This window comes from Cynocephalus volans, chromosome 6, assembly GCF_027409185.1.
Source record: "Cynocephalus volans isolate mCynVol1 chromosome 6, mCynVol1.pri, whole genome shotgun sequence".
NCBI classification, from domain to species: domain Eukaryota; kingdom Metazoa; phylum Chordata; class Mammalia; order Dermoptera; family Cynocephalidae; genus Cynocephalus; species Cynocephalus volans.
This window is the reverse complement of record NC_084465.1, coordinates 103,260,855-103,287,335: the sequence shown is the minus strand read 5'-3', so window position 1 is coordinate 103,287,335 and position 26,481 is coordinate 103,260,855. Positions and strand designations below refer to the sequence as shown.

Sequence of the window (26,481 nt, the reverse complement as noted above, 5' to 3'; positions counted from 1 at the left end):
GAGGCTGCAGGCAGGTTACTGTTGGGACACCAAGAGAAAGGTGAGCCAGGGTCACAGCTGGAGGTGGACCAGGAGCCCAAGGTCCTGCAAAATCCAGCCGCCTCCATTACCTTGGTGATGGAGCTCCCTTTTATGCTAATAAGAGAGACTCATGCCAGTGGAATAAGAGCAGAACAGTCCCTGGAGGTCCCCACAGCCCCCCCCCCCCCCCCCCCCCGGCAGGAGTCTGCACTGGGAATAAACAATGAGGTCCGGAAGAAGTAGGTTTGGGTTATAAAAAGAGATTATACTAAGTGCACTGTGGCATCCTGGAACACAAAAAAGAACATTAAAACAAACTGATGAAATCCAAATAAAGTCTGAAATGTGTCACGTACCAGTGTTAATTTGTACAAGTTGTTTTGACAGATGTACCACGGTGAGGTGAGATGTAAACATTAGGGTCATCTGGAGAAAGGTAGATGGGAACTATCTTTACAACTTATCTGTAAGTCTAAAATGATTCTAAAATAAAAACGTTCAGTTATAAAAAAGGGGAGGACTATACTGGGACTTGGGGACTTCTGGGTACCTCTGTCTCTTAAACGTAATCACTGTGATAAACTCAATGCAAAGCCACATAGTGGCATTACTGCATAGGGGGAAACCCAAGGACAGAGAGGTCCCCAAAGATCATTTTCCTGGTGGCTTTGGGACTTGGCTTGGGCCGCTAGAAATTGTGACAGATTCATACCTCTGTTGTTTTCTCTGCTTTGTGACCAGCCAGGTGTTTCTAGGATAAGTAGTCGGGGAAGTTAAGCCTCCTCGATGTAAAGTTGGGGAAACAGGACCAGAGAGGTCAAGCAACTTGCCCTGAGTCACAAAGATAGGAAGAGAACCATGACTTAGACCCTGGTTTGTTGACTTCAGATGCCGTTCATCAGACACTCCAGGCAGCCTCCACCCAAAAAATGTTAATGCTGGATATGTGTTTGCTTGGCACAAGCCGGAGACCTTGGCTTGCCTGCAGGGGTCCTTAAGGAGCATTTCCTGCTGTCTGTGAGCTGCTGTGGGGCTTCTGAGAAATTAGGCACATCATGAGATCAGGGTAGAAGCAGACTGCTGTCACAGGCAACACGGGAAAGTGGCTCACAGCAGGGGTGCCAGGCTGGCTGGCAGCTTGACTGCCTATCGGGGTCCAGGAAAGACGTGGGGGTGGTGTTCTTGCTCGACAAAGCATGACAATAAGAACAGAAGATATCTGGGACGTTGAGTAGCAGAATCAAATGAGGACAGGTTTCTAGAATCCTTGCCATCAGCTCAGCAGTCTTAAAGTGCAGCGTGAAGAGAATGGTCTTTGGTTTAAGTGGCTGTGCAATCCTGGGCAAGTCACTTAACCTCTCTGAGCTTCAGGGTCCTCATCTGCCAAAATGGGGATCCCTCGCCAGGTACTTGTAAGGAGGTAGTGAGACGACATGGCACACAGGGGATGTAGGAGCTCAGTCTTAAAGGGCAGAGCTATGCAGGTGGGAAGGCCTGGAGGTCACAGGATGGCATGTGCCTTACCTGGCCAGGCCTGCTGTGATATGTCCACCCCAAGTGTGGGGATGTCAGATTGCAGTTGCCATTCATTGCAACATGACTGTGCATGTGCAAAGTCCAACAATCATTGTATAGTTTGTGGGCAATGTAACGAGATGGTCCTGGTGACATAAGAAATTGGAACTGATATTAGATATTAGATATATTAGATTTAGGGGACATGGTTTCGTTTTTTGCAGTCACATAAAGTAATTATGTTAGAGTTTCAGGGTGATGTGGCTGGAGTACAGAAAGCTTGATTAGCCCCTTCTCGGGACATTGATGACCTGGCAGGAACCTGCCCTGGACAGGTAAAATACCACAACCACCACCTGAGCACATCTCCAGCCAAAGATTTAGAAGACTCAAGATGTCAGCCAGTGGTCCCCCAGCCCGATGCCTGGGTGCACACTGCAGGAAATGTAACCTTTTAGCTATGGCAGTTGGATGACACTTCTGTACGCCTGAGGCAGGGTGCTCCTTTCACCAAGCTCCAAACTCAGCTTCTCTGCAGAACGACTCAGCACAGACTGCGATCAAGACCGTGATCTCACTGTCAAATCCAGGACTGAGAACAGTGCCTGGCACATGGTAGGTACTCAGCCCATAACTGGGGAAAGAACAATTGTCAAGAAATAAGGCTGAAGAAGAAAGCAGGAGCCAGATCAGCAAGGGCTTTGCATTTGAAGTGGAGGGGTTCGGGAGGCATCCTGAAGGCAGTGGGTACTGGGCGAGGGTTCCATGCACAGCGCAGGTTGGAGATGAGGACGGAGGTGGGAGGGATCGACGGAGCGAGTCTGCTGCTAAAATCCAAGTGGGAGACATAGGTGTGGGAACCAGTCCCTGACTAGGTGAGAGGTGAAAGGTTAGAGGTGGGTGGGGAGATTCCTGACTGGGACAGGGTGGTGCCATCCCTGGAAATCAGAATCCTTGGGCTTTGATGTCACATGGTGTTGGGGACGCTTCTGCCTCCGGAGGCAGTTGACACTGTGAATGTGTCTGACACGTTTGTTGACACATTTTTTCAGCACCAACTGCCAAGGCATCTGGGATCTGCACAACGTTTTGCAACAAAGCCGGGCTTCAAATGTAAACATACCCGCAGAGACTCGGCTGCAAATCAGCATCATCAGACACCTCCAGGAGGATGCTGGTTTCCTCTACAGCAGCCCCTGAACCCATCAACTCACTGGAGCCAAGAATGTCCCCAAGCCCTGCCCAGGCAGGCCACACCCATTTATAAAGACGGGAATGTGGTTCTTTCCCACTATGTTCAGCTCTGATGATAAAAGGGAAGAAAGTTTTCAGGTTGGGGACTCAGTCCTGACCAGGATTGGGTTTTTGGTCCCCATGCCTTCCTTGGATTTCTTTTTGGGAATCCAGCTCCTTGTATGTCATGCTTTGAGTCAAATGAAAAGCCTCTCAAGATACCCAGGGGTGGTGAGGACAAGGAGCAACTGGAATTGTCACATGCTGCCGGTGGGAGTGGAAACCGGTACAACCAGCTTGGAAAACTGCCTGGCAGATCTGCTGAGGCTGAACATGGACACACAGTAGGGCTGGCAATTCTACTCCTAGCTTTGTCCCTAATGGAAACACAAAAATGTGTTCACCAAAGGCACATCCGTAATCGTCCACGGCAACAGTCTTCAGAGTAGCCCCAAACTGGAAACTGTCCAAATGCTCACTACCAGTAGAGTGGATAAATTGATGGCAGTATATTTACACAATGGAATGCCATAAAGCCATGAGACCAGATGGTCTGCAGCCACACACAACAGCAAGGATGAACCACACAGACGTGATTTTGAGTGAAATACGCCAAACAAGATAAAGAGGACACACCGACAATTCCATTTAGGTGGCACTAAAGAACAGGAGAAACACATCTATCTAGAAGTAAGGGGAGTGGTCTGGGGACAGTAACTGGGTGAGGCCATGTTCTGAGTCCCCATTACAATCCAAGCGCTTTCAGTGGAGGTGAAAAGAAATCTTACTCTGTTATGTGAAAAGCACAGACATCAATACTGTACATACGCAGAGTATCTGTGCGTTTGTTGTAGACACCATTAGGGTCCCCAAGAAGATGCCACACTTATCCCATCCCTGGGACTGTGAAAATGTTACATGGTAAAAGGGACTTTGCAGATGTAATTAAGGTTTCTAATCAGTTAAAATAGTGAGATTATTCTGGATTTTCCAGATGGACCCAGTGCAACCACATGAGCCCCGAATAGCAAAAGCAGAAGAGGAAGGTCCAGCCCGTGGCTCACTTGGGAGAGTGCGGTGCTGATAACACCAAGGCCACGGGTTCGGATCCCTATATAGGGATGGCTGGTTAGCTCACCTGGTGCTGACAACACCAAGTCAAGGGTTAAAATCCCCTTACCAGTCATTTAAAAAAAAAAAAAAATTCACGATGGGGAAACAAATAGGAAAATAATGTCTAAAATGCTCCTTAAGGGATGATGATAAAAAAAAAAAAAGTTGAGGAACACCAGGTTATGTGGGAAAACTCGCTGAGTGGTGCGTTTAGGATGTGTGCATATCTCTGCAGGTGTGTTCACCTTTAGCATAGCCATGCAATGGATTTCCACTACTCTCAGGATAGAGACTGATGTCTTCTACTGCAGGAGCTCCCAACCAGGGTGACTATATCCTCCACCAGGGGACATTTGGCCATGTCTGCAGACATTTTTGGTCATTACAGCTAAGGGAGGGGTGCTACTTGCACCTTGGGGGTAAAGGCCATGGATGCTGCTAAACATCTTCCAATGCACAGGACAGCCTCCCTCTCCCCGCAACAAAGAATTATCCAGCTCCAAATGTCAACAGCGCTGAGGTGGAGGAACCCCGGTCTAGGTGGTATCTAAAAGCCATGTGCTCGTGCTGCTACTCCAGTTCTACCTGGATTCCTCTGTCCTCTTTTGATCCTTAAACAAGCTGCCACCCTCCTTCCTGCTCTTCTACCTGTAGGGACCATTCTCTTCCCTGACCCCTCACCTGGTAGCCCCGCCCCCCCTTCAGATTTCAACTCAAACGTCATTTCCCTGGAAATCTTCCCTGACCCTGGGGCCCTCCATCCACAAATAGCTCAGCTCCTATGGGTTTATTACTTGCACCTCCACTGACTGTGTGACCTTGGGCAAATACTTAACCTCTCGGTGCCTCAGTTTCCTCATCAGTAAAATGGGGATAACAACAGTACCTCCTTCATAGACTTGTCAATATGACGGCCATAAAGTGCTGGACACCGTGTTTGGTACATACTACGTTCTTCATAAATGTTAACTATTATTGTGAATTTATGCCCACCCGTCACTGCCTGCCTTACTCTGTGACACTTAATATGGTTGCAATTCTCCACTTATGCGTTTGGTTAAGTGACTGCTTCCTGGGGAATGGGGCTCTGTGCTTTTGCTCACCAAGGCATTCCAAGTGCCTAGGGCATAGTATGGGCTCCATAAATATTTATGGAATGAATGAGTGAGTGAATGAATGAATGAATGGACTATTTCCAAAGGCTGCCCAGTGATTCTGTGAATGGCCATGAACACATTTGGTCTTTACTCTGAATAACCCGGAAACATACCACATTTTGAGTCTGCTGGACAAGCTTTGCCAGGGCAGGATGGCTGTAACCTGGGGAGAGGAGGGAATAGTTATTAGAGCTCAGCATTGCACCTGAGGGCTGCCACGCCCCTCCCTTGCCTTTTGTCCCCCCCCCAACCCTGTGACTCCTTTTACATGCCAAGGGGTCTTTTATCCTTTGCAGACCAAGAGATTCCTGGGTAAATATGACTCTCTTAAGGTAAAAAAATAAAATAACATAAGATATTCTTGGGGCCCACTATGGGCCCCTGACTCAATCTCTTGGGTTATAGCCTGGAAATCTTCATCAAATTCTCTAGGAGACTCTGATACTCCTTCAGGTTTGAGACCTACTGTGCTACACATGAGAGAAGGTGAATGCAAGTTTGAAGCAAATTTCAAGACCGGGCCTGGGGAGTTGTTCGACAGGCCAGTTGGATGAACTGCAAGTACAGTCCTTGCCTTCTCCCCAGTGCCCACTGGCTGGGCTGGTGCTCAATAAATGTTTGCTTGGGGACAGAGGGAGTGAAGCAGCCTGCACTCTGTGACCCACGTTCTCATCCTGCCTGCAGACCCTTGCAGAGTCTCAGCGTCCACTGTATTTACTATCCAGATGGGGCCTGACACTGCGTGACCAGGCTTAGGATGCCCTTTGATCCAGAAATTGTTCTTCTACAAATGTATCCTACAAATGTGCATAAAGACCTATGTACGTGGATCTTAACTGTGACACTCTAATATCTCAAGACATGAAGTAACCTGCTGTCCATGAATAGTGGATCAGGGAGGCGGGCCAGTTAGCTCTCTTGGTTAGAGCATGATGCTGACAACAGCAAGGTCACTGAGGGCTTGGATTCCTGGACCAGCCAGCCGCCAAAAAAAAAAAAAAAAGTGAATTAAGGAGATAAATTATGATTCATCCATATGAGGAAAGCCTTCTAATGTAACCATGCAGCTGTGGAAAAGGATGAGAGAGATTTATTTGTGCTGAGTTAGAATCTCTGAGATCCACTGCTAAGTGAAAAAGGAAAGACACAGGACACAATATGCTGATGAGTGCTCTGAATATCTCTCTAGAAGAAACCAACAACAATGGTTGCTTCTGGGAGGGAAATTGGGGATGGGGCTTAGGAAAGATTCTGGCCCACCCCCACCATTAAAATTTTTTTTAAATGTAAAGAAAATTAATCCATAAGTCTTGCTTTCTAGTCATGTTAGACTTGAACAAGATAATCTTCCAGGGCTCTTTTGAAGACATTCTCTACAAATCTATCACATGTTGATATTCCCTAAGAAGTTAAGCTATTTTCTCTCTCCTGGAAGGCACCTGCCCTTCAGGTTGTCTCCCTGTCTGTACTGGGAGACAATTTCACATCACCTTGGAGCACAAGACAGCAGCTGGAACGTCTCTCTTTGAGAAAAGAACTCAAAGCCTGACCTCATTGTTTTGACTTGAGTTACCAAAAATCACAACTCTCACCCTGATGAATGCATCCTCATGTTCACGTGTCTTGAAGCCCTGGAAGTGGCAACATCACCCCCGGGGCCAGCAGTGGTAGATAACGCACATTCCCACCTCTGCCTTGTACAGAGTCCCCTGTCTGTGGCGATGCTGCTCCACAAGCCCCAGAATACTTTGTAGCGACACCAGCCCTCACTGGCCAGAGGACCAGAGGGAAGGGGTCCTAGGGGAGCCCTGAAGGTTTAGCACACCGGTGGCTGCTACTGAGACCAACAAGGTCTTTTTGTTTTGTTTTTCTGGTGGCCGGCCAGTACAGGGGTTGAAACTTGGACCTCGGACCTTGGACCTTGGTGTTATCAGCACCATGCTCTAACCAACTGAGCTAACCAGCCCGCCCTCAACAAGGTCTTGACTGGACTTTCTCCTAGAGCCAGGTTGGAAAGAACTGGTGATAACAAGGGGAGAGGGGAAGAGCAAGGTGCCTAGACAAGGTTCTGATTGTCCTGGGACTTTGGGGTCTACTTTGGACACTGTGCAGGCCAAAGAGCATCAGCAAAGGGCTAGCCTGTGACTCCCTGGTATGAGCTCTCTGTCCCGGGCAGGAGGGTGGCCTTGTGCTGCATGGGCACACCTGTCTGCACACTATGCTCACACTGTACCACCTGCCTCGAGTGACTTCCCTCTGCCTCTCTGTATGTCCAAATTCTTCTCCCGCCTCAAAGCCCAGAGGAGGCCCACCTCCTTCTATGCAGCCTGATGCTGAGATCTGCAGCCCACATCCCTCTCTGCCTCCCACTGATACAGTATTTCTGTCTCTTCCTTGCCCGAATATAATACATCATATCAATAAAATAAAAAACAAAAATCACATGATCATCTCAATAGATGCAGAAAAAGCATTTGACAAAATCCAATGCCATGTCATACTAAAAACACTCAATAACTTAGGAACAGAAGGGCACTTCCTCAACCTGATATAGGGCATCTACAAAAAGTCCACAGCTAACATCATATTCAGCAGTGAAAGACTGGATGCTTTCTACCCAAGATCAGGAAGGGGACAAGGATATTTACTCTCACAACTTCTATTCACCATAGTATTAGAAGGTCCAGCCAGGGTTAGTAGACAAGAAAAAGAAATAAATGGCATCCAGATTGGAAAGGAAGAAGTAAAACTATCTCTATTTATGGATGAAATGATCTTGTATATAGAAAATCCTCAGGAATCCACTAAAAAACTCTTAATGCTAACAACAAGCTCAGCAAAGTTGCAGGAGGCAAGATCAATACACAAAAATCAATTGTATTTCTGTACACTTGCAATGAACAATCCAAAAACGAAATGAACAAAAGATGTACTGCTTGGCATTGTTATATAACTTGTCTGTCACCCCAGCTAGAGTGGTGCTTCTTCTTCTTTTTTTTTTTTTTTTAAAAAGATGACCGGTAAGGGGATCTTAACCCTTCACTTGGTGTTGTCAGCACCATGCTTACCCAGTGAGCAAATCGGCCATCCCTATATAGGATCCGAACCCATGGCCTTGGTGTTATCAGCACCACACTCTCCCGAGTGAGCCACGGGCTGGCCCCGGGAGTGGTGCTTCTTAAATGCTGGGTGCCCAGTGTTTGTTGAATGATTGAAAACATATATCTAATACAGTTTGGTCTGGTTCAATAACTGCGATAAACGTTCTCAGAAACCTCACACTAGACACATAACCTTTTAGGAACATGAAAAAAAGAAAGAAAACATATGTAACTAATGATGATTATAATTCCTGTTTATTAAGCATTAACTATGTGCCAGGCTTAAGCATGATCTCACTTAATCCTGCCAGCAGCACTATGTGGCAGGCATCCCCGGCTAAAAGATGCAGACAAGAAAGAGGAGATGCAGAGAGGTTAAGGAACGTGACTAGCTTCTTTATCACAGACAGACTTGGAACCCAAGGCATTCTGGGCCCCATGCTACAGTTCTATCTCAATCTTCCCTCCTTTTACAAGAAAAGCTTCCATTTACTGAGGATCTACTATGTGCAGGGGGCTTTCTGTTCACTATTGCTAATCCTGGCAATAGCCCTGGCAGGAAGGCCAAGTTCGTAGGAGGAAGGATGCATTGAGGTCTGGAGACCAGATTGTAAGACCCTCAAAGATAGTGGCCAATTGCCCTTCTCAGTAGATTTTAATTGAATGAATCAAAATAATATGGAAATCAGAGATATCACTTATCCAAAACTATCGTGGATGAGAAGAAACTAATCAACAAATCTTAGAGCAGGAAGCACACTTTGGAGACTCCCAGTCCTTTCCTTTTTTTTTTTTTTTTTTTTTCCAGCTGGCCCATATGGGGGATCCAAATCCTTGACCTTGGCATTACAAGGTGGTGCTCTAACCAAGTGGGCTAACCAGCCAGCCTCCATTACCGGTCTTAAAATATCACAATTTTTATCATAATACTACTATCGTCTGAATGTTTGTATCCCCCCAAAATTCATGTGTTGAAATCCTAACCTAACCTAATCCAAGGTGATGGTATTAGGAGGTGGGGTCTTTGGGAGGTGATTAAGTCACAAGGGTGGAGCCCTCGTGAATGGGATTAGGTTCCTTATTAAAGAGGACCAAGGAAGACCATTTGCCCCTTCCACCATGTGAGGACACACTGAAAAGGCATCATCTTCAACCAGAAAGTAGATCCTCACCAGGCACCAAATTTGCCAGCACCTCAATCTTAAACTTCCCAGCTTCCAAAACTGGGAGAAGTAAATTTCTCTTGTTTATAAGCTACCCGGTTTATGGGTTTTTTTTGTTATAGCAGACCTAGAACAGACTAAGACACATACCCTGTACCTATTTTCTTTAAACCCATTCATTTCTTAATTGAAATACATTTACTTTGAAAGGAGACCTTATACTACTAATGGCTAGAGGTTGAATGAGGGAGGAGCAGCAACAATCTTTACGGTGCCTGCCCAATGCTCTGAGCCTGAGGCCTGTTCTTTTCTATAATAAGAGATTAGCAAGTTCAGACAGGTATTGAAGACCCAGCATCACCCCAGGGAGACTTTCTCCTCCATAGAATCAAAGAAGGGAAGAGACTGGAAGAGGCTTATTGCTTCACTCCGCCTGCTGCTGGAGGATGGATGGGGGAGTTGGTCTGGGGCACCAAGGGGAGACAGTGGTTGATGTTCTTCCCCTCTCCTTCCCCCAACCCGCTCCAAGGCACATTAGACTCAAGGCTGGAAAGTGCTCATGATTCAAGGAAGGAACATTGTGGGTTTTTCCAACAGTTTTTTGACCAGAGGTCTTTCAACTCAAGCTCCTTATCACATTGCCTGAGTGTTTACGACCTTTCTGTCTCCGTAGATAAGCATGTTCAGGGTAAATCTCATTAAGCCCCAGATGCAGCCTGTCTTAATGGCTTCTGGAGGAGAGATGATACTACCATAGAAATAAGCTTAGGAGACACAGAGCCTGGCTCAGCCTTGGACTCCTTGAACATGCTGGGCAACCCTGCCATCTCTTTTGTCATGGCCCCATCAGTAAATGGGAGATGATATTAAATGATGTTAATTGCTCTTGTCATAGCACTTTAATGAGATAACATTAGCACTTAGCAGTTACCAATGTACCAAGCAAACAGTAAATTCTCAATATTAGCTTTAAAAAATCATCTCAAAGACTGCAGATACAGGAGAAAAGGGGGCCACAGAGAGAACTTTTAGAACTTCCAGTCTTTTAACAAACGCTGCTGGCCTGATCCCCTCACCCTCATACACATGCTGGCTGGCTTGGGATTCAAACTGCAGGAGCTCTGGGGGGTGGGTCGCAGTCCTGCAGCCAATATATGGTGGAGCCAGGATTTGAACCCAGGATAACTCAAGAGCCCATCCTTTCACTCCAGCACATAGGGGAGATAGGCTGTTGTTAATCTCTGAATCCAAAATGCCTTCAAAGGCTAAAGCACCCCTGAATGATGGACTTCCCCAAAAGAATGAGTCATCTGCTTACTGTTTAATTGCATGTTCATGGGAAATAGGTTTGAGGAAATGGGCTGGGGGAAATAGAGGAGGAGTGGACACCCAAGGCTGGGTCTCAGAGAAAAGGCCCCAGGCTGCCAAGACGGTGGGGATGGGGAGCTGCTGCTGGGGAGCAGGGGCGCCCCTTCTCCTCTGTGGCATCCAGCATCCTCTGTGAAGGGACAGGCTTCATCAGACACAAATTACCGACCACTGAATGCAGCCAGGAAGGCTTCAACCAAAGAAACACTACCCATCCACATTGCGAACAGCAGCTACCTGCATTTCTGGGTGACCTTTTATAGCAGTGCATCATGCTGTGTATGGCTGGGAGGTGAGCATGGGGAGGCAGGTGCTGCTGGTGTCCCACCGAGGTCACTTTTCCTGGGCAGGTCACCCACCTCCCAGCTGCTGTGTGTGTTGGCTGATAATGTCTCCATCTGTCTGCTTCTCTGGAAAATTGCCCTTGGCGAATGGGAGCCTCTTTGCCCAGGACCTCCCCTGGCAGCTGGAGGACACAGGTCCTCCTCTCAGGCAGCTGACGAGCAAGGGCTGGCTGGCACAGGGGGTCCAAAAAGGCCAGACCCTTGGCCTCAGTCTGGGGCCAACTCTGGGGTACAGTTCATGCTCCAGAGTTCCCTGGGGCATCAGGCTGTGGAGAGTCTCTACAATCTCATCACTTTTAGCTTCTTCCCCTACCCTGTGCTCTTTCCCTTCCCTTTCTCCTGAGAGCTCTTCCTCAATAAACTACTTGCACAAGAATCCCTGCCTCACTGGTCCAGTTTGTACTGTCAGTTGTTGATAGCTTCAGATAAAGTATTCATCGGGTTTTTTTTAATAATGGGAAAAAAAAAATCCCTGCCTGAAGCTCTTCTTTCAGGAAACCTAAGACACCCATGTTGTGGACACTGTGGTCACACAGACTTGGGTTCACATCCTAGCTACGATTCCTCTCCAAGCTTTGTTTGCTTACCTGCAAAATGGGGATATTAATATATACTGACTGCTATGGGTCAAATGTGTCCCCCAAAGGTTCATGTACTAGAAACTTGACTCCCATTGTAACAGTGTTAAGAAGGTGGATAGAGTGCGGTGTTACAGTACCAAGGTCAAGAGTTTGGATCCCCATACCGGCCAGGCACCAAAGAAATAAAATTTTTAAAAAATAAATAAAATTTAAAAAGAGGGTGGGAAATCCAATTATGGTATTTGAAAGGTGGGGCCTTTAAGAGTTGATTAGATTGTGAGGACTTGTGAATGGACTGACCCATTCATGGAGTCATGGGCGTGATTCTGATGGCTTTAAAAGAACAGCAAGTAAGAAGGCTAGCTCTCTTTTGCTCAGCTCATTTGCCATGTGATACCCTGTGTTGCTGCAGAGTCATCACCAAGAGAAAGGGCCTCACCAGATGTGCCCTCTAGAATGTGGACTTCCCAGCCTCTGAACTATAAGAAATAAAACAGACTAACACGCTTACCTTGTAGGGTTTAGGCAATAGAAACAGACTAACACGCTTACCTTGTAGGATTTAGGGGAGGAGTAAATGAGAAAAACATATAAGATACCTAGTAATATACCCTCTACACATCACTCCCTCCCTTCCCTGCCTTTGAGGTAAGTGTCTCGCAACACACTGGGATGTGTCTGCCGGGAGGAGCATATAAAGCCTGGATAGCCATGATGAAAAGAGAGAGAGAGTCTACACCCAAGGACTGATTTGCCAGGTCTTACCTATGGGAACAGAGGAGATCTGGGAATAAAGATCCAGCATTCGGTTGCCATCCACATCAACCAGGTAATTGCCTCGGCTCTCTTCATAATTGCAGAAAAAATGAACAGCTTCTGCATTCTTTGGGGAAGAAGAGACTGACTCAGGTTCATTCCAACTCCCTAGATTCTTAGTCTTTTAGGATTAAGCTTGAATTGATGAAGTAAACCATGTCCTGCCCATTCTATGAACATATGGGGTATCTGTGGGTGCTGGCAATGTTGTATTTTTTGCTCTGGGGGTAGTAACATGGGCGGTTTGCTTTATAATAGATCATTAAGTTGTGATTTTGTATCTTATAAATTTTTCTGTATGGGTTTTATATATCACAACAAAAAAGGTTGAGATATAAATCTGAAGTAGATTCTGACATGGTAAGCCTTAGAACAACCACTAAGAAAACTAAAAGATATATAGTAGTCATTAAAGAAATGAAAACATTACATTAGAAAACATTCACTTAATGCCAAAACAAAAACAAAAACAAAAAACAGTAAAAAAGGAAGAGAGGAAGAAAAAAGACACAAGACATCTAGAGAACAAAAAGTAAAATGGCAGTCTTAAGTACAACCACATCAATAATAACATTAATTGTGAATGGATTAAACAATCCAATCAAAAGTAAAGGATTGTGAGACTGGATAAAAACAACCAACTATATGCTGCTTACAGGAAACACACTTTAGATTCAATAATACAAATAGGTTGAAAGTAAAAGAATGGAAAATGATATCTGATTGCACACAGCAACCACAGAAAAGTTAGAAGAGCTTATACTAGTATCAGACAAAATAGACTATAAAACAAAAAAATATTACTAGAGATAGAGAGACATTTTATAATAATAAAAGGGTCAATCTGCTAAGAAGATATGACAATTATAAACATACTTGCACCTAACAGCAGAGCCCTAAAATACGCAAAGCAAAAACAAATAGAATTGAAGAAAAAAAACAGTTCTATAGTAATAGTTGGAGACGTCAATACCTGGCCTTCAGTGATGGATAGGAAAACTAGGCAGAAGATTAGCAAGGAAATAGAAGACTTCAACAACACTCTAAAAGCAACTAGATTAACAAATATCTATAGAACACTCCTCCCAACAACAGCAGAATAGACATTCTTTTCTACTGCGTACGGAACATTCTTCAGGAAAGACCATATGCCAGGTGATTAAAAAAGGCTCAATAAATTTTAAAGTATTGAAATTACACAAAGTATGTTTTCCAACCACAATGGAATTAAACTAGAAATCAGTATCAGAAAGAAATTTGGGGAATACACAAACATGTGGAAATTAAACAACACATAAATAACCAATGGGACAAAGGAGAAATCACATGAAATATTAGAAAAAAGGTTCAGGGCAAAAGTCAACTACATTTTTTAAAAGAACTAGCAGAGATGAAGCATCCATCTCTTAGCTAAATTGTAATAAAGAGGCAATAGAAGGAATGGTAACTCATCCACACTTACCTGAATTATATTCAGCTGTTTCATCAACTCCTGCAGGCAAGAAGAACAAAAATGTTATGTATAGCAAGGACACACTCTTGCCAAAATAGTTTAAAATCTTTCATGTCTTCAGGGTTCAATCCCTGTACCAGACAGCCGCAAAAAAAAAAAAAAAAAAAAAAAAAAAAAATCAAAAAATCTTTCGTATCTTCCCAAGTCTTGGAGCTTTATTTTTTTCTCTCTTGCCAATAACTTAATAGTTTATTAGTTAGTTAACAATGTTATGAATATTTTAGTTAGTTAATATAAATACAGTCATGTGTCACTTAATAACAGAGATACATTCTGAGAAATGCATATCAGGTGATTTTGTCATTGTGTTAACATAATCAAATGTGCTTACACAAACCTAGATGATATAGCCTATTACGCACCTAGGCTATGTGGTATAGCCTATTGCTCCTCCTTGAGTAATGCATTGGGCTAGGACTTTACGTCAGCTACGAAGTCACTAGGTGATAGAAATTTTTAAGATCCATTGTAATCATATGGGACCAACTATCATATAGGGGTCTGTTGTTGACCGAACCATTATGTGATGCATGACTGTAGTTGGCAGGAAACAATTCCATTACACAGCTTAATTATGAGTACAACAGGTAGACTGGAGAGTTAGACCCCTCGAAGATAAAATAAACTAAAATATTTAACAAAAAAAGGTAAGCTGAAAGTATTCATTTAGTGTCCATAAAAACATGGGCTCTTTTTTAATGTAGGAAAAAAAAAGGCCTTAGGGCTGGCCGGTTAGCTCAGTTGGTTAGAACACTGCCTTGTAACACCAGGTCGGGGGTTCAGATCCCTGTACCAGCCAGCTGCTCCCCCCAAAAAGCTTTAGCACCCCATTAAAAATATAAAATAAAATAAGTTGAAAATATTAATTTGCATATCAGAGTCATTTATAATTACAGTCCAAACACTCCATAAATCACTTGTGCAACTCTACAGATACTAGGAATTAGAAACTAGTTGCTTTCATATAACAAAGATTTCAGCTCCAAAAATATTCGACATAAAATAAAGTTTGGCAATTAGTGTCATAAAATGACATATTTCCACAAAAAAATACAAAATAAAATTAATGACAAGAGTATGCAAAGTTATTCCAAGTATTTTACTACTACTGACTTAAAACCCACCCCTCAGGGCCGACCCTGTGGCTCACTCGGGAGAGTGCGGCGCTCCCGCCGTGGGTTCGGATCCTATATAGGGATGGCCAGTGCGCTCACTGGCTGAGCGCAGTGCGGACGACACCAAGCCGAGGGTTGCGATCCCCTTACCGGTCACAAAAAAGGACAAAAAAAACCCAGCCACCCCTCAATAGAAATATGCATGAAAAAAGTCTCTCCTTTTGTTAGCAAAACACTATCTAAAATAACTAAAATCATTTACGATAGTACAAAGATTTCTGGATTTATAAAATAGGTGCAATGACAAAAGGAGTATCTTTTGGCAGTAAAAAACTGACACTAAAAAAATATGCAAAATATGCAAAGAAAAAAATAAATCTGCATTAAAAAGGTTTACAATGCCATCCCCTTGCCTAGAACAGAATGTCCTCTGTCAAATTCCTCCTCCTTATCCTCCAAGATCAAGTTCAAGTGCATTTGATATCCAGGCTGTGTGCCATTTAACATTGCCATATTCTTCCACTATTGGTTGGAAGTTCTATCCATCCCTTGCCTCTGGACTCTAAGCAAGCTATGTGACTTGCTTTGGCCAACAGAATGAGGTGGAAGTGATGGCAGCTGGTGTGGAATACAGGCCTCAATAGACCTACAGCATGCTTCTCTCTTGCTTTTGTGCATCTCTGCTATAGCCATAAGAACAAGCCCAGTCTAGCCAGCTGGAGGATGAGAGACACATGGAGCAGAGTCAAGTCACTGCAGTGACCAAAGCAAGCCTACCCTAGATCACCTGACAACTGGCTATCCCCCAGGCATATAGGTGAGCCCAGTGAGCTGCCTACCAAACCTCCATTTAACCCTAGATGCATATGCAATCTGTATGCTGTATGCTACTGAGGTTTTGGGGATTTTTTGTTATGCAGCATTATTGTGGCAATGGATAGCGGATACATCTCCTCTGTGAAGCTGTCTTTGACCTGTTATGGCCAAACGACCTAGTTTAACATCCCAGATCTCTAGTAGTGAGCTATCTGAAAGCAGCTAACAATACAGTCCTTCAGCTTGGCTGTGTTCTTGCAAGCTATGTCCTTTTCTTCTCTTTTCTAAAACACACCACTCAGGGGTGCTTCACTCACCCGAGATCTAGGTCCTGGGACTTCTGTCTTCATCAGAGGCCCATCATAATCAAATTCAACATCAACTTTGGCTGCAGCTTGACTGATGTGTCTGGATCCTGCAGTAAACAAAGACAATGAGAATCACTGGTGACAGCAGACATAATGAGGAGTCTGCCCTAACAGAAGCCCAATGTCCCCAACAGAGCTGGTGCTGGAACCTCAACCCATCCCAGCCAGACTACCCTGGAACACTGTGTCCACTACAAGGACACTGCAGATTTTTTAAAAATGGGAAAACCCAGCATCAGCGTAGATGTAGGCAAACAGGCATACTTCTGTCTACTGGTGTGACAATAAGCTGATGCTTATTTAACTGAGCAATTTGATGTTTTAGGACTTTCTTCATCCTAAGAAAATAATGAGGCCAAAGCAAAAAAAAGTAGCTCAAAAATATTCATTGTAGTATTGTGTATAACAATAATAAAGAGGAACAACCTAAATGTCCAACACTGGAAGGTAGCTTAGTAGAATATGAAATGGTCAATCATTTCACGGAATATTATGCACCCATTAATTGTTTCAAGGTAGAAATTTCGAATATTTATGGACTACTGTATTAGCATGTGAAAAATCAGATTATAAATATTATCCAAATCTTGTAAAAATTTAATCTATATACAAATGTCTACATAGACCAGAGTTTCTCAAACTGACATTTTGGGCTAGATAATTCTGTGTTGCGGGGCTGTCCTGTGCACTACAGGATGTTTATTAGCATCCCTGGCCTCAACCCACAAGATGCCAGTAGCACATGCTTCCCCAGTTGTGATGACCAGAATTACCCAGGAAGGAATGATCAAATTTCTAAATTCAGGTGGTCCCCACATAACAGATGTTTTTTTGTTAAGGAAAAAAAAGAAGTTTTTTCAACATGTTCCTGATTACACCAAGGTCCAGGGTTTGATCCCCGAACCAGCCAGCCAACAACAGCAAAACAACAACAACAAAAAGTTTTTGTCACAAGTCATTTGTTTGAAACTCATTTGACACTTTTTGCATAGCAATAAACTTCTAGAGGGTGTTTTGAGTTCCCAAAAGGCTATTTAGCTCAGCATCTTGCTGAAACACAAAGGGTAGCCCCACGCCTAAGCCTTGTTGATCCCAGTGTGAACGACAAGCTGCAGTGAATCCAAGATAAGAGTTTAAGGACTTACAATCAGTAGCCCCTAAAAATCCCTTTAACGTCACCGCTTATCTTGTACCTTCCTGGTTCGTGTTTGCTGGTTGGGAAATGTCAGTTCCTCTCAACTGATAATTGTATCAAACTAGGGAATCAGTAGACACTTTACATAAATCATATGCATGATTTCATTTCATCTTTTTATATGTAACTTTGTCTCCATTACACAGAGAGGAAACTGAGGCTCAGAGAAGTTAAGATCTCACATAACACACACACAAATAGCTTGTCAAACTATACAAAGCATAATATTATACTGGTGATACATGCCATTCTATACATTTGTCCAAATCCATATAATACACGATACCAAGAGTAAACCCCAATGTTAGCTATAGACTTTAGGTATTAATAATGTATCCATATTGGCTCATCAGTTATAACAAATGTACCACACTAATATGAGATATTAATAATTGGTGAAACTGAGGGTAGGGGTGAGGGGGTGTATAGGGACTTTTCATACTTTCTGCTCAATTTTTCTGTAAACCTAAAACTGCTAAAAAAAAAAAAAAAAAACAAACCAAAGAACTATACGAATTTAAAAAAACAAACCAAAGAACTATACAAAGCCATGATATTAGAAAACGGTTAACTTCATTATTAATTTCCCATAATTGCTTTGAATATCAATGAAGGTTTTTGAATTAATGATGCAATACAATGTAGCCTTTTGACATAAAGTCCAGTTAAAATACAGCACTATACACTTATTTAAGAAATGAAGAAAACAACTTCTATTTTCTGTTTGATCTTAAAAGGGGAATTCCTTTTTTTTGTTTATTTTTGGCAGCTGGCAGGTATGGGGATCTGAACCCTTGACCTCGGTGTTACAGGGTCGTGCTCTAACCAACTGAGCTAACCAGCCAGCTTCTAAAGAGTTTATTCCATTAGAAGAGAATTAAAGGTCATGGAACATATCGATGACTTTTGTACACTAAACTGTTTATCTCTTCCTTGGCCAGAACTCAGGCTTACTGGACAACAATGATTCCAGCTAGATCTGCATAAAACTAGGAATGCATATTTTGATAGAAATAGGCTCTTATGGCCGAGCCCATGGCGCACTCAGGAGAGTGCGGCGCTGGGAAGCGTGACGACGCTCCCGCCGCGGGTTCGGATCCTATATAGGACTGGCCGGTGCACTCACTGGCTGAGTGCCGGTCACGAAAAAGACAAAAAAAATAAAAAATAAATAAATAAAAATAAACTCTATATTTAAAAAAAAAAAAAAAGAAATAGGCTCTTAACCAGTGCTGATCTTTCTTTATGTCCAGCAAAGGGGGAAATGAAAAATTTGAAATTAGCAAGCTGTACTCAAGTGAGGATGCACAAGTCCTCCATTCTTTTCTCCAGAAAATGTCTTGACAGTGCATTGTAGCAATCAGATATCTTGGGAATAAGAAAGTGGAAATACCAAGAATGAAGGCAGTTCACACTGGGAGCTGCAGGTGAATGAATCCTGAGACAAATGATTGGGAGTGTGTGGGGTCATGTGGAGCTGCAGTTAGGAGGGATGGCGGGACTGTGAGTGAACAGAAGCAGGGAGGTAGAGAGAGCTGGTAAAGAGAGGGTGAGAACTGGCCCCTGGGAGCTGGGATCAACGTGGCACGAGACAGGAGGTCTGAGGGCCATGTGCAAGGCAGCTGGGTCTGTCACAAGAACTACATCAGTTCTTAGCATGTGCCAAGTCTTGTGAGTGATGGATGGTGGAGGGTAAAGGACTGCAGGGCAGAGATCCTGAGAATCAGAGCCTGGTAAGTTTGTGGGCAACTGTGTTATCAGAAAGGGGAAGATGGGGAAATTAACACATATTTAGCCCTTACTATGTACTAGGTAGCAAACTCCCATCTGTTGTTTTAATTAATCCACAACCTGCTTGTGAGATAGGTAATGTTCCCATTTACAGATGAGGATCACAGAGGTTAAGTGACTTTCCCAAGGTCACACAGCTAGTGAGTTGCAGAGCCAGGATTGGAACCCAGGTCCATGCAACTTCTGCTTTTGCTTCTCTATCTCAATTTTGGCTTTTTATAGAGGAAAATAACCAAATACTATTATAATGAATATGCTCTTAATGATGAAATATAATGCCACGTACCAAAAGAGAACAGAACAAAATTTGAAGGGTCAAGGATACCTTTTCTTGGATCTCTTACATTAGGTCACAAAAGCAGATATCCACTGGGTATTGAGCACTTAGTGGGAACATACCGGGAATTATCCTGAGCAATTTACATGGATTATCTCATTTAATCCTTGCAACCCCCAATGAGGTAAATGTTATTATGCTCGTGTTACAGAAGAAGACACTGAGGCTCAGAAAATTTAATTCATTTGCCCAAGGTCTCATAACTAGCAAGTGGTTAAGCTGGAAATTTGCCCATTCGACCTCTTTCCTAGATATTGTGAATGTAACTCATACAATCTTTGATCTCATCTAGTGCTGGCCTTTGAAATGCAACATTTGCAGCAAAACAACCTTCTTTTCCCAAAGGCAAATTATTATCACAAGCACTGAGAAGCAAAATAAAAGCTTGAATTAATATTGAATGATCCAGCATTTTTATTCATGAATAAAATAGCACCCCAAGTAGGGAAGAGGGTGTCATTAACACACAAGACTGTACACAGTGTGTAAATGGCCCATCCAGCCTGGACCTTTGAGTCAGACACTGATGCTCATGGTTATCAGTGGCCTATCATCCAAAGAGTCCATTTTTAACTCTAAACTATAAAGCAGCCACCAAATGTTTTTAATGGCCTCTTGATCTTTAGACTGAGAGTAATAAATTAATGTCGTTCCCAAACAGCAAAGCTTCTGTATGTGAGCCTGGCCAAAGTCAAGGTCAAGTCCCAACTGGAGTTGTTTGTTCTGCTTTTCTTTAAAAAAAAAAAAAAAAAATCTGATCTTGGCCGGCCCGTGGCACACTCGGGAGAGTGTGGTGCTGATAACACCAAGGCCACGGGTTCGGATCCTATAAAGGGATGGCCAGTTTGCTCACTGGCTGAGCGTGGTGCTGACAACACCAAGCCAAGGGTTAAGATCCCCTTACCGGTCATCTTTAAAAAAAAAATAATAATAAAATAAAATCTGATCTGTCCTGCAACTGTTCAGCCCACTTATCTTTTGATAGGATGCTCACTGAGGATGATACCAATAAGCAGCATGAAAAAAAGAAAACACTTTAAATTTTCTACCCAGAGATAACCACTTTGACATCTAGTCTTCCAGTCGCTGCACCCTATTTACTGATATAAGACTATGAACTTAAAAAAAAAAAGTTTGGCATGAAACAATGCCATTGGGAACACTGTCTCAGGCCATTAACTATCACCATGTTTCATGGCTTCATGGTGATCTGATGGGTGCAGACATCACGGAGAAGCATCTGAGCACAGCAGGTGTGTCAGGAGGGCTGTGGCTTCCGTTTGGGGCACCCTCTCTTACTCTGGGGAAGCAGCTGCCACATTGTGAATTGCTCTATGAAGAGGTCCACGCATCAAGGAACTGAGAGTGGCCTCTGGCTGACAGCCCCCAAGGAACTGAATCCAGCCACAGCCACGTGTGTGAGCTTGGAAGTGGATCCTCTGATCCTCAAACTGAGCCTTCAGATGAGACCGCAGCCCCAGCTGACATCTCAACTGCACCCTAATACCAGAACTTGAGCCAGAGGCTGCAGCTAAGCCACCCCTAGATTCCTAATCCACAGAAACTGTGAGACAATAAACATATATTCTCTTGAGCTGCTAAGTTTGGGAGTATTTGATATGTGGCAGCAGATAACTAATATCTGGATTGGTGCCAGTCCTGGAGGCAGACTGGCTCAGCTATTTGCTAGCCCTGTAACTCCGGGCAAATTAATTTCTCTGAGTCTCACTTTCCTTTATCTTATGGAGTTGTGATGGGCTAAAAGGAAGCTGTAATTTCTGTCATTTTTTAACCATTTCCCTGTTGCTACTTGCCTATCAGCAGTGTATGAGAATACACATATCCCTGTATCTTTGCCAACACCACGTTTTATTGATTTGTTGACTTATATTTGGTGGCTGGCCGGTATGGGGATCCAAACACTTGACCTTGGTGTTGTAACAATGCACTCTAACCAACTGAGTTAACCGGCCAACCCCAACACTGTGTTTTGGTATTTAAAAACAAAAAACAAAAAAACCCCTATATAAAGTATACTAGAAATGCCAAATTGATGGGCCAAAAGAAAAGAAAAATGTCACTGTATGGTTTTCTAAATCTGGCACAAATGTGCCAAAGATTCAACTCCAGCCAAGAAAATGCACAGGTAAGGAACTCTGTGATTTAGAAATTTCCTTTTTTTTTTTTTTTGACTTAAATTACTTTTATTATGTGCTAACATAAGATCAGTTATAACTCCTTCCACTTATAGCTCTTATACATGTATAAAGCAACATATAAGAAACACTAGCAAATGTATACCCTATAACATTTAAATTCACAGTATTAATTTAAAGGATGATGTCATTTTATTGGAACTACTTTTTTTTTTTTTTTTTTTTTTTTTTTTTGGCAGTTGGCCAGTATGGGGATCTGAACCTGTTGGAACTACTTTTTTAAAGATTTATTTTATTTTACCTTTTGGTGGCTAGCCAGTATGAGGATCTAAACCCATGACCTTGTTGTTATTTCTTTCTTTCTAAAAAAATTTTAATTGACACATTGTAATCGTACATGCTTATTGGGTATAATCTGATGTTTTGATACGTATATACATAGGGTGACTATAGAAATTCCCATTTTTTTTCATTATGTCTCTATTTCCATGCTTGAATAATGGGAATTAAGGCCTGGTCGGTTAGCTTAGTTGGTTAGAGCATGGTGGTATAACACCAAGGTCGAGGGTTTGGATCCCCATACTGGGTAGCTGCCAAAAAAAAAAGGAAATAAAGGGGGGAATTAGGACACTTCCCATCTTATTGCAAATATAAATGAAAGGCTCTCACATGAACCATTTCTTCTGATGGAAGAAATCTGCAAAATAGGAAGGATATTATTACTATCCCCACTTTCCTTATGAGAAAACTGAGGCTAGGAGAAGTTCCGTCTATTGGTTAGGCTCACTTGGCTGGTAAGTGGTGAAGCCCGTAGCCGCAGCTCATACAAGTCTTATCAAGTGCTCTTTCCATGTTGTCTCCTTGGGAGGGCTCAAATGTCCTTGATGATGACCTTCAAAGATGGCATCACGTGTGCCACCAGGCTGGAGTCCCACAGAGCCACATCTCACTTTTCACGGGAGCATCCTTAGCACCTGGCACAGCATTGGGCACATAGTAGGTGCACAACAGCATAAGCTATGGAATGAATGATCCTTCCATGACAATGACTTTTTCTCCTGCTTGGAATACACCATACCTGCATCAATCTCGTTTTGGTTTTATTTTAACATAGTTATGGGTAAATACTAATATGCTTCTCTTGTATGTAAATAAAAGCAAAACCTCAAAACCTATGGATAACTCCTCAAAACTATCAAGGTCAAGAATAAGGAAAGACTGAGAGACCTTCTCAGACCAGAGAAGACCAAGGAGAAACGACAATTAAATGTAACATGGGAACCTGGATTTGATCCCGGGACAGAAAAAGGCATTAAGGGAAAAACTGGTGAAATCCGAATAGAAGTCTGGAGTTTGGTTAACAGTAATGTACCAAGGTCAGATTCTTAATTGTGACAAATGCAACCTGGTGACGCAAGATGCTAGCCATGGGGAAAACTGGAGAGAGTCACGTGGGATCTCTCTGTACTATCTTTGCAACGTCTCTGTAAATCTACAATTATTCCAAAATAAAACATTTATTTTATAGCGTTTGTTTCTCTTTTGGCGGCTGGCCGGTATGGGGATCCGAACCCTTGACCTTGGTGTGACAAGGCTGTACTCTAACCAGCTGAGCTAACCAGCCAGCCAAAAACATTTATTTTAAAATAAAGCCTGCTGATACTCCTGGGAGAGGAGTGAATGCTCCTGCTCTTTACCACCCCCAGGATAGATTTTTTTCGTTTTTATTTATTCTTGGAGGCTGGCTGGTTCAGGGAACCGGTGACCTTGGGATTATAAGGCTGTCCTAACCAACTGAGCTAACTGGCCAGCCCTCCCCTCTTGAGATATAAACAGTAGCATTCAACATGCGAACCCAGGACAGGGCTAGCAGTTTGTCTCCAGAAGGCAGACAGGACCTACAACACTACAGGGACACCGTGGTGACAAGCACAGGGGCTCCGAAGAAACTGGGGACACAGTGGAGGTGCACTGATCTTTCTAAATCTATTTCACAGCCAAGCCAGAGCCAGGGCTAGTGATGTCTCTGCAGGAGACCAATCCCAGGGTGTCCAAAGGGAGGCTCTTGGGAGCCAAGCTCTCTCCCAGAGCTGCACAGAGGAGAGCTATTAACTCAGTGTTTGCAGCCAGGCAGACTCATGTTCAAGTGGCTGGGTGACCTTGGGCAGATGACTTTGCTTCTCTGAGCCTCAAGTCTTCTCACCTGTAAAATGGAATTCACTGGTGCCTGCTTCATGGGACTACTGAGAGGGAGGTCTCAGTGTGGTCGTGCAAGCAGGGCACTCACTGGCAAGGCTCACTTGGCTACACTGCCTGAACATGGGCAGGGCAGAGAGGCAGAGAGAAGGGGACTATCTGAGAGAGACTGCAAGGCAGGGGTCAGGAGGAGCTGGTGCTGGTGGCCAAGTGGGGGCGGGAGGGACTTTCCAGGGATAGTGAGTGCCTCCTGTCCAATGCCCTGGAAGCACAGTTGGCTTTTAGGTCAATAACAGAGATTTTTATGGCTTTCATTGGCAGCAACCTCAGCTGTGTTTTCCCCAATGGTCCCTTTGGGGATAGCCTGGGCCCTTCTGGCTGCAGAGGCTACTACCCACATGCAGACAGATTGACTGCAGGATGGACCAGCTCCCTTCCCACTTGCAAGAGCTGTACTGCAGGGACAGGAGCACATGGCAGAGATGAGAGATAGGAAGAGGGTGATGATGGTGATAGTTTTATGGGTGGTACTGGAACAGCCCCAGAAGTACTAGCTGCCTGGTCCCTTTATCATCAAGGACTCTTATAGCCCAGGAATCTCTAGTCCGATGGTGTCTCCATTAGGACCAGTTCTTGCCAAGACCCCCCGGGGCTTACCGGGCACGAGCAGGTGGTGGTTGGCCTGGAAGCTGCAGACCAGCCGTCGGGCCAGCAGCATGGAGGCCATGGCCCCCTCCTTCAGGAACAGAGAGAGACCCCTTCACTCACTGTCACCTGAAAGAAACCAGAAACTCAGACTTAGGCCATTAAGACAGCTCCACTGTTGACCACGTATCCCCTCCTGCCATTTCCCCACTAAGTGGAGAAGGTTCTTCTGACATCAAATCCTTTGCTTTTACACTGAATATACACTTTACTCAGAGCATATATTATACTGAATACATACTTTAATTCACATGTATTTCATTTGGCCTTTACCGTACCCCAGGTAGAATTATTATGCCCATTTTCCAGGTGGGAAAACAGAGAAAGGGGACAGAGTTGGTTCAAGATCCCTCTGTAAGTGAGACAACCCTGTACCCTGCAGGAGGGAAGGACTCAGATGGCAACTTAAACCTCACGGCGACCAGCTGGGAGGTCTCTCTCCCCTGGTCTCACATGCAATACCGGTCATTAGGCTTTCCAGGAGTCCTTGCCATCCAGTGGAGTGATGGTGGCCCATTTTGGAAGCTGCACAGTCCCGGCATGACCAACTGTCCCGGTGTGAGACAAATGACTGAGAGATTCCCAGGATGTGTGACTTTCCATCTTGAAACCAGAACAGTCCTGGGTAAACTGGGATGGTCACCCTACACAGCCCCAGGGAGTCAAGGTCCTCAGCTGCCATTTCACAGGTGTGTGGATTCTCTCTCACACACCCCTCCTTTTTTTTTCCCTTGCTTGCACTTCCTTGAGTGGGTTCCTGTTGCCTGCAAACAGAGTCCCAGCTAATATCATGGTTAGAGTATCTGACTGATCAGCCCCCAATCTTGGGCACACATTGGGAGTAACAATGTCTCTTCCTCTTGGTGCTGCAGGAGGGGTAAAGCCCTGCAAGGGGGCTAAGGAGAAATCCTCCCGGGTCAGCAATTCCTTCTGCAACTGTGTCTCTTCCCTGCTGATGGGGGATCTGGATCCCAGAACCAGCTGTGCTGTGCTCTAGAGAGACGCTCTAGCTGGTTCCTCCTGGGTGGAAGAGGCTACGGTATGAGGTTGCTGGGTGAGATGTTCTGAATGGTACATTATCCCCCTCAATGTACTCAACCATCCAGCAAAGTAGGGGATCTCCCCATTTCAGATGAGGAAATGGAAGCTCGGAGGAATTAGGGTATTTGGTCTTAGAACGGTCTGGGACTGTCTAACCCCAAAGCCCTTGCTTTTACTAGTTGCAACATATTAATTAATTAAGCTAACTACAAAACACCTAGCTGTAGTAGATACAGGGCTTGATGAATCAATGATGTAGTTCAGAGAACAAAGTTTACTGCTTTTTCCCAGAGGAAATTTTTTTTGAGAAAACGTGGGTTTGGAAAGTGTGACCATAAATTAACCGAGAATTAACCATACTCTTTTCTTGATAACTCAATGGATTTTTAAAATCTATTCCAGTATATCCAACTCAGTGCAAGCCTGTTAATTTAGCAACACAATAACTATGCAGAAAGAGCAGTTACTTCCTCTTGCTTAAAACCATTTGTCTCAAACAGGAGCAGTGGGACGTCACACAATTCAATTTCCATTAAATGTGTTTTTGAAAATTCAAGAATCTTGGAGAACTCACACATTAACATTTGAATACTCTGCAGAAGTGAGAGCCACACCCACACACTTTCAATTACAAAATGTCATGGGGGGGGGCATATACTGCGGTGACATGGTGGCCTGCAGTTGAAGTTGACCTTCTAACAAAACCTGATCTCTGTCAGACATTAATTCTTAGCACAATGTATTTCAAACAATCGGGGAAGTTAGTGTCTTTCATTCACTCTCTCTCGCCCACTAATACAATCAACAAAAGTCAATTAGGCACCTGTTATAGGAAA

At 43.8% G+C, this 26,481-nt stretch overlaps 1 protein-coding gene across 5 annotated transcripts in view; it reads right to left on the bottom strand.

The window, feature by feature from the left end:
* ABAT (4-aminobutyrate aminotransferase) overlaps positions 1-24,633 on the bottom strand; it is a 46,131-nt gene extending 21,498 nt beyond the window's left edge. For all 5 annotated transcript variants that reach the window (XM_063099421.1, XM_063099425.1, XM_063099422.1 and 2 more), the window contains exons 1-5: positions 24,557-24,633; positions 16,174-16,271; positions 13,875-13,904; positions 12,362-12,479; positions 5,153-5,202 (exon numbers count right to left, since the gene is read on the bottom strand). In XM_063099421.1, the coding sequence (XP_062955491.1) occupies positions 5,153-5,202; positions 12,362-12,479; positions 13,875-13,904; positions 16,174-16,271; positions 24,557-24,626 (366 nt within the window). In that variant the 5' untranslated portion in view covers positions 24,627-24,633. The remainder of the gene's footprint in view (positions 1-5,152; positions 5,203-12,361; positions 12,480-13,874; positions 13,905-16,173; positions 16,272-24,556) is intronic.
* Between the last annotated feature and the right edge of the window lie 1,848 nt (positions 24,634-26,481).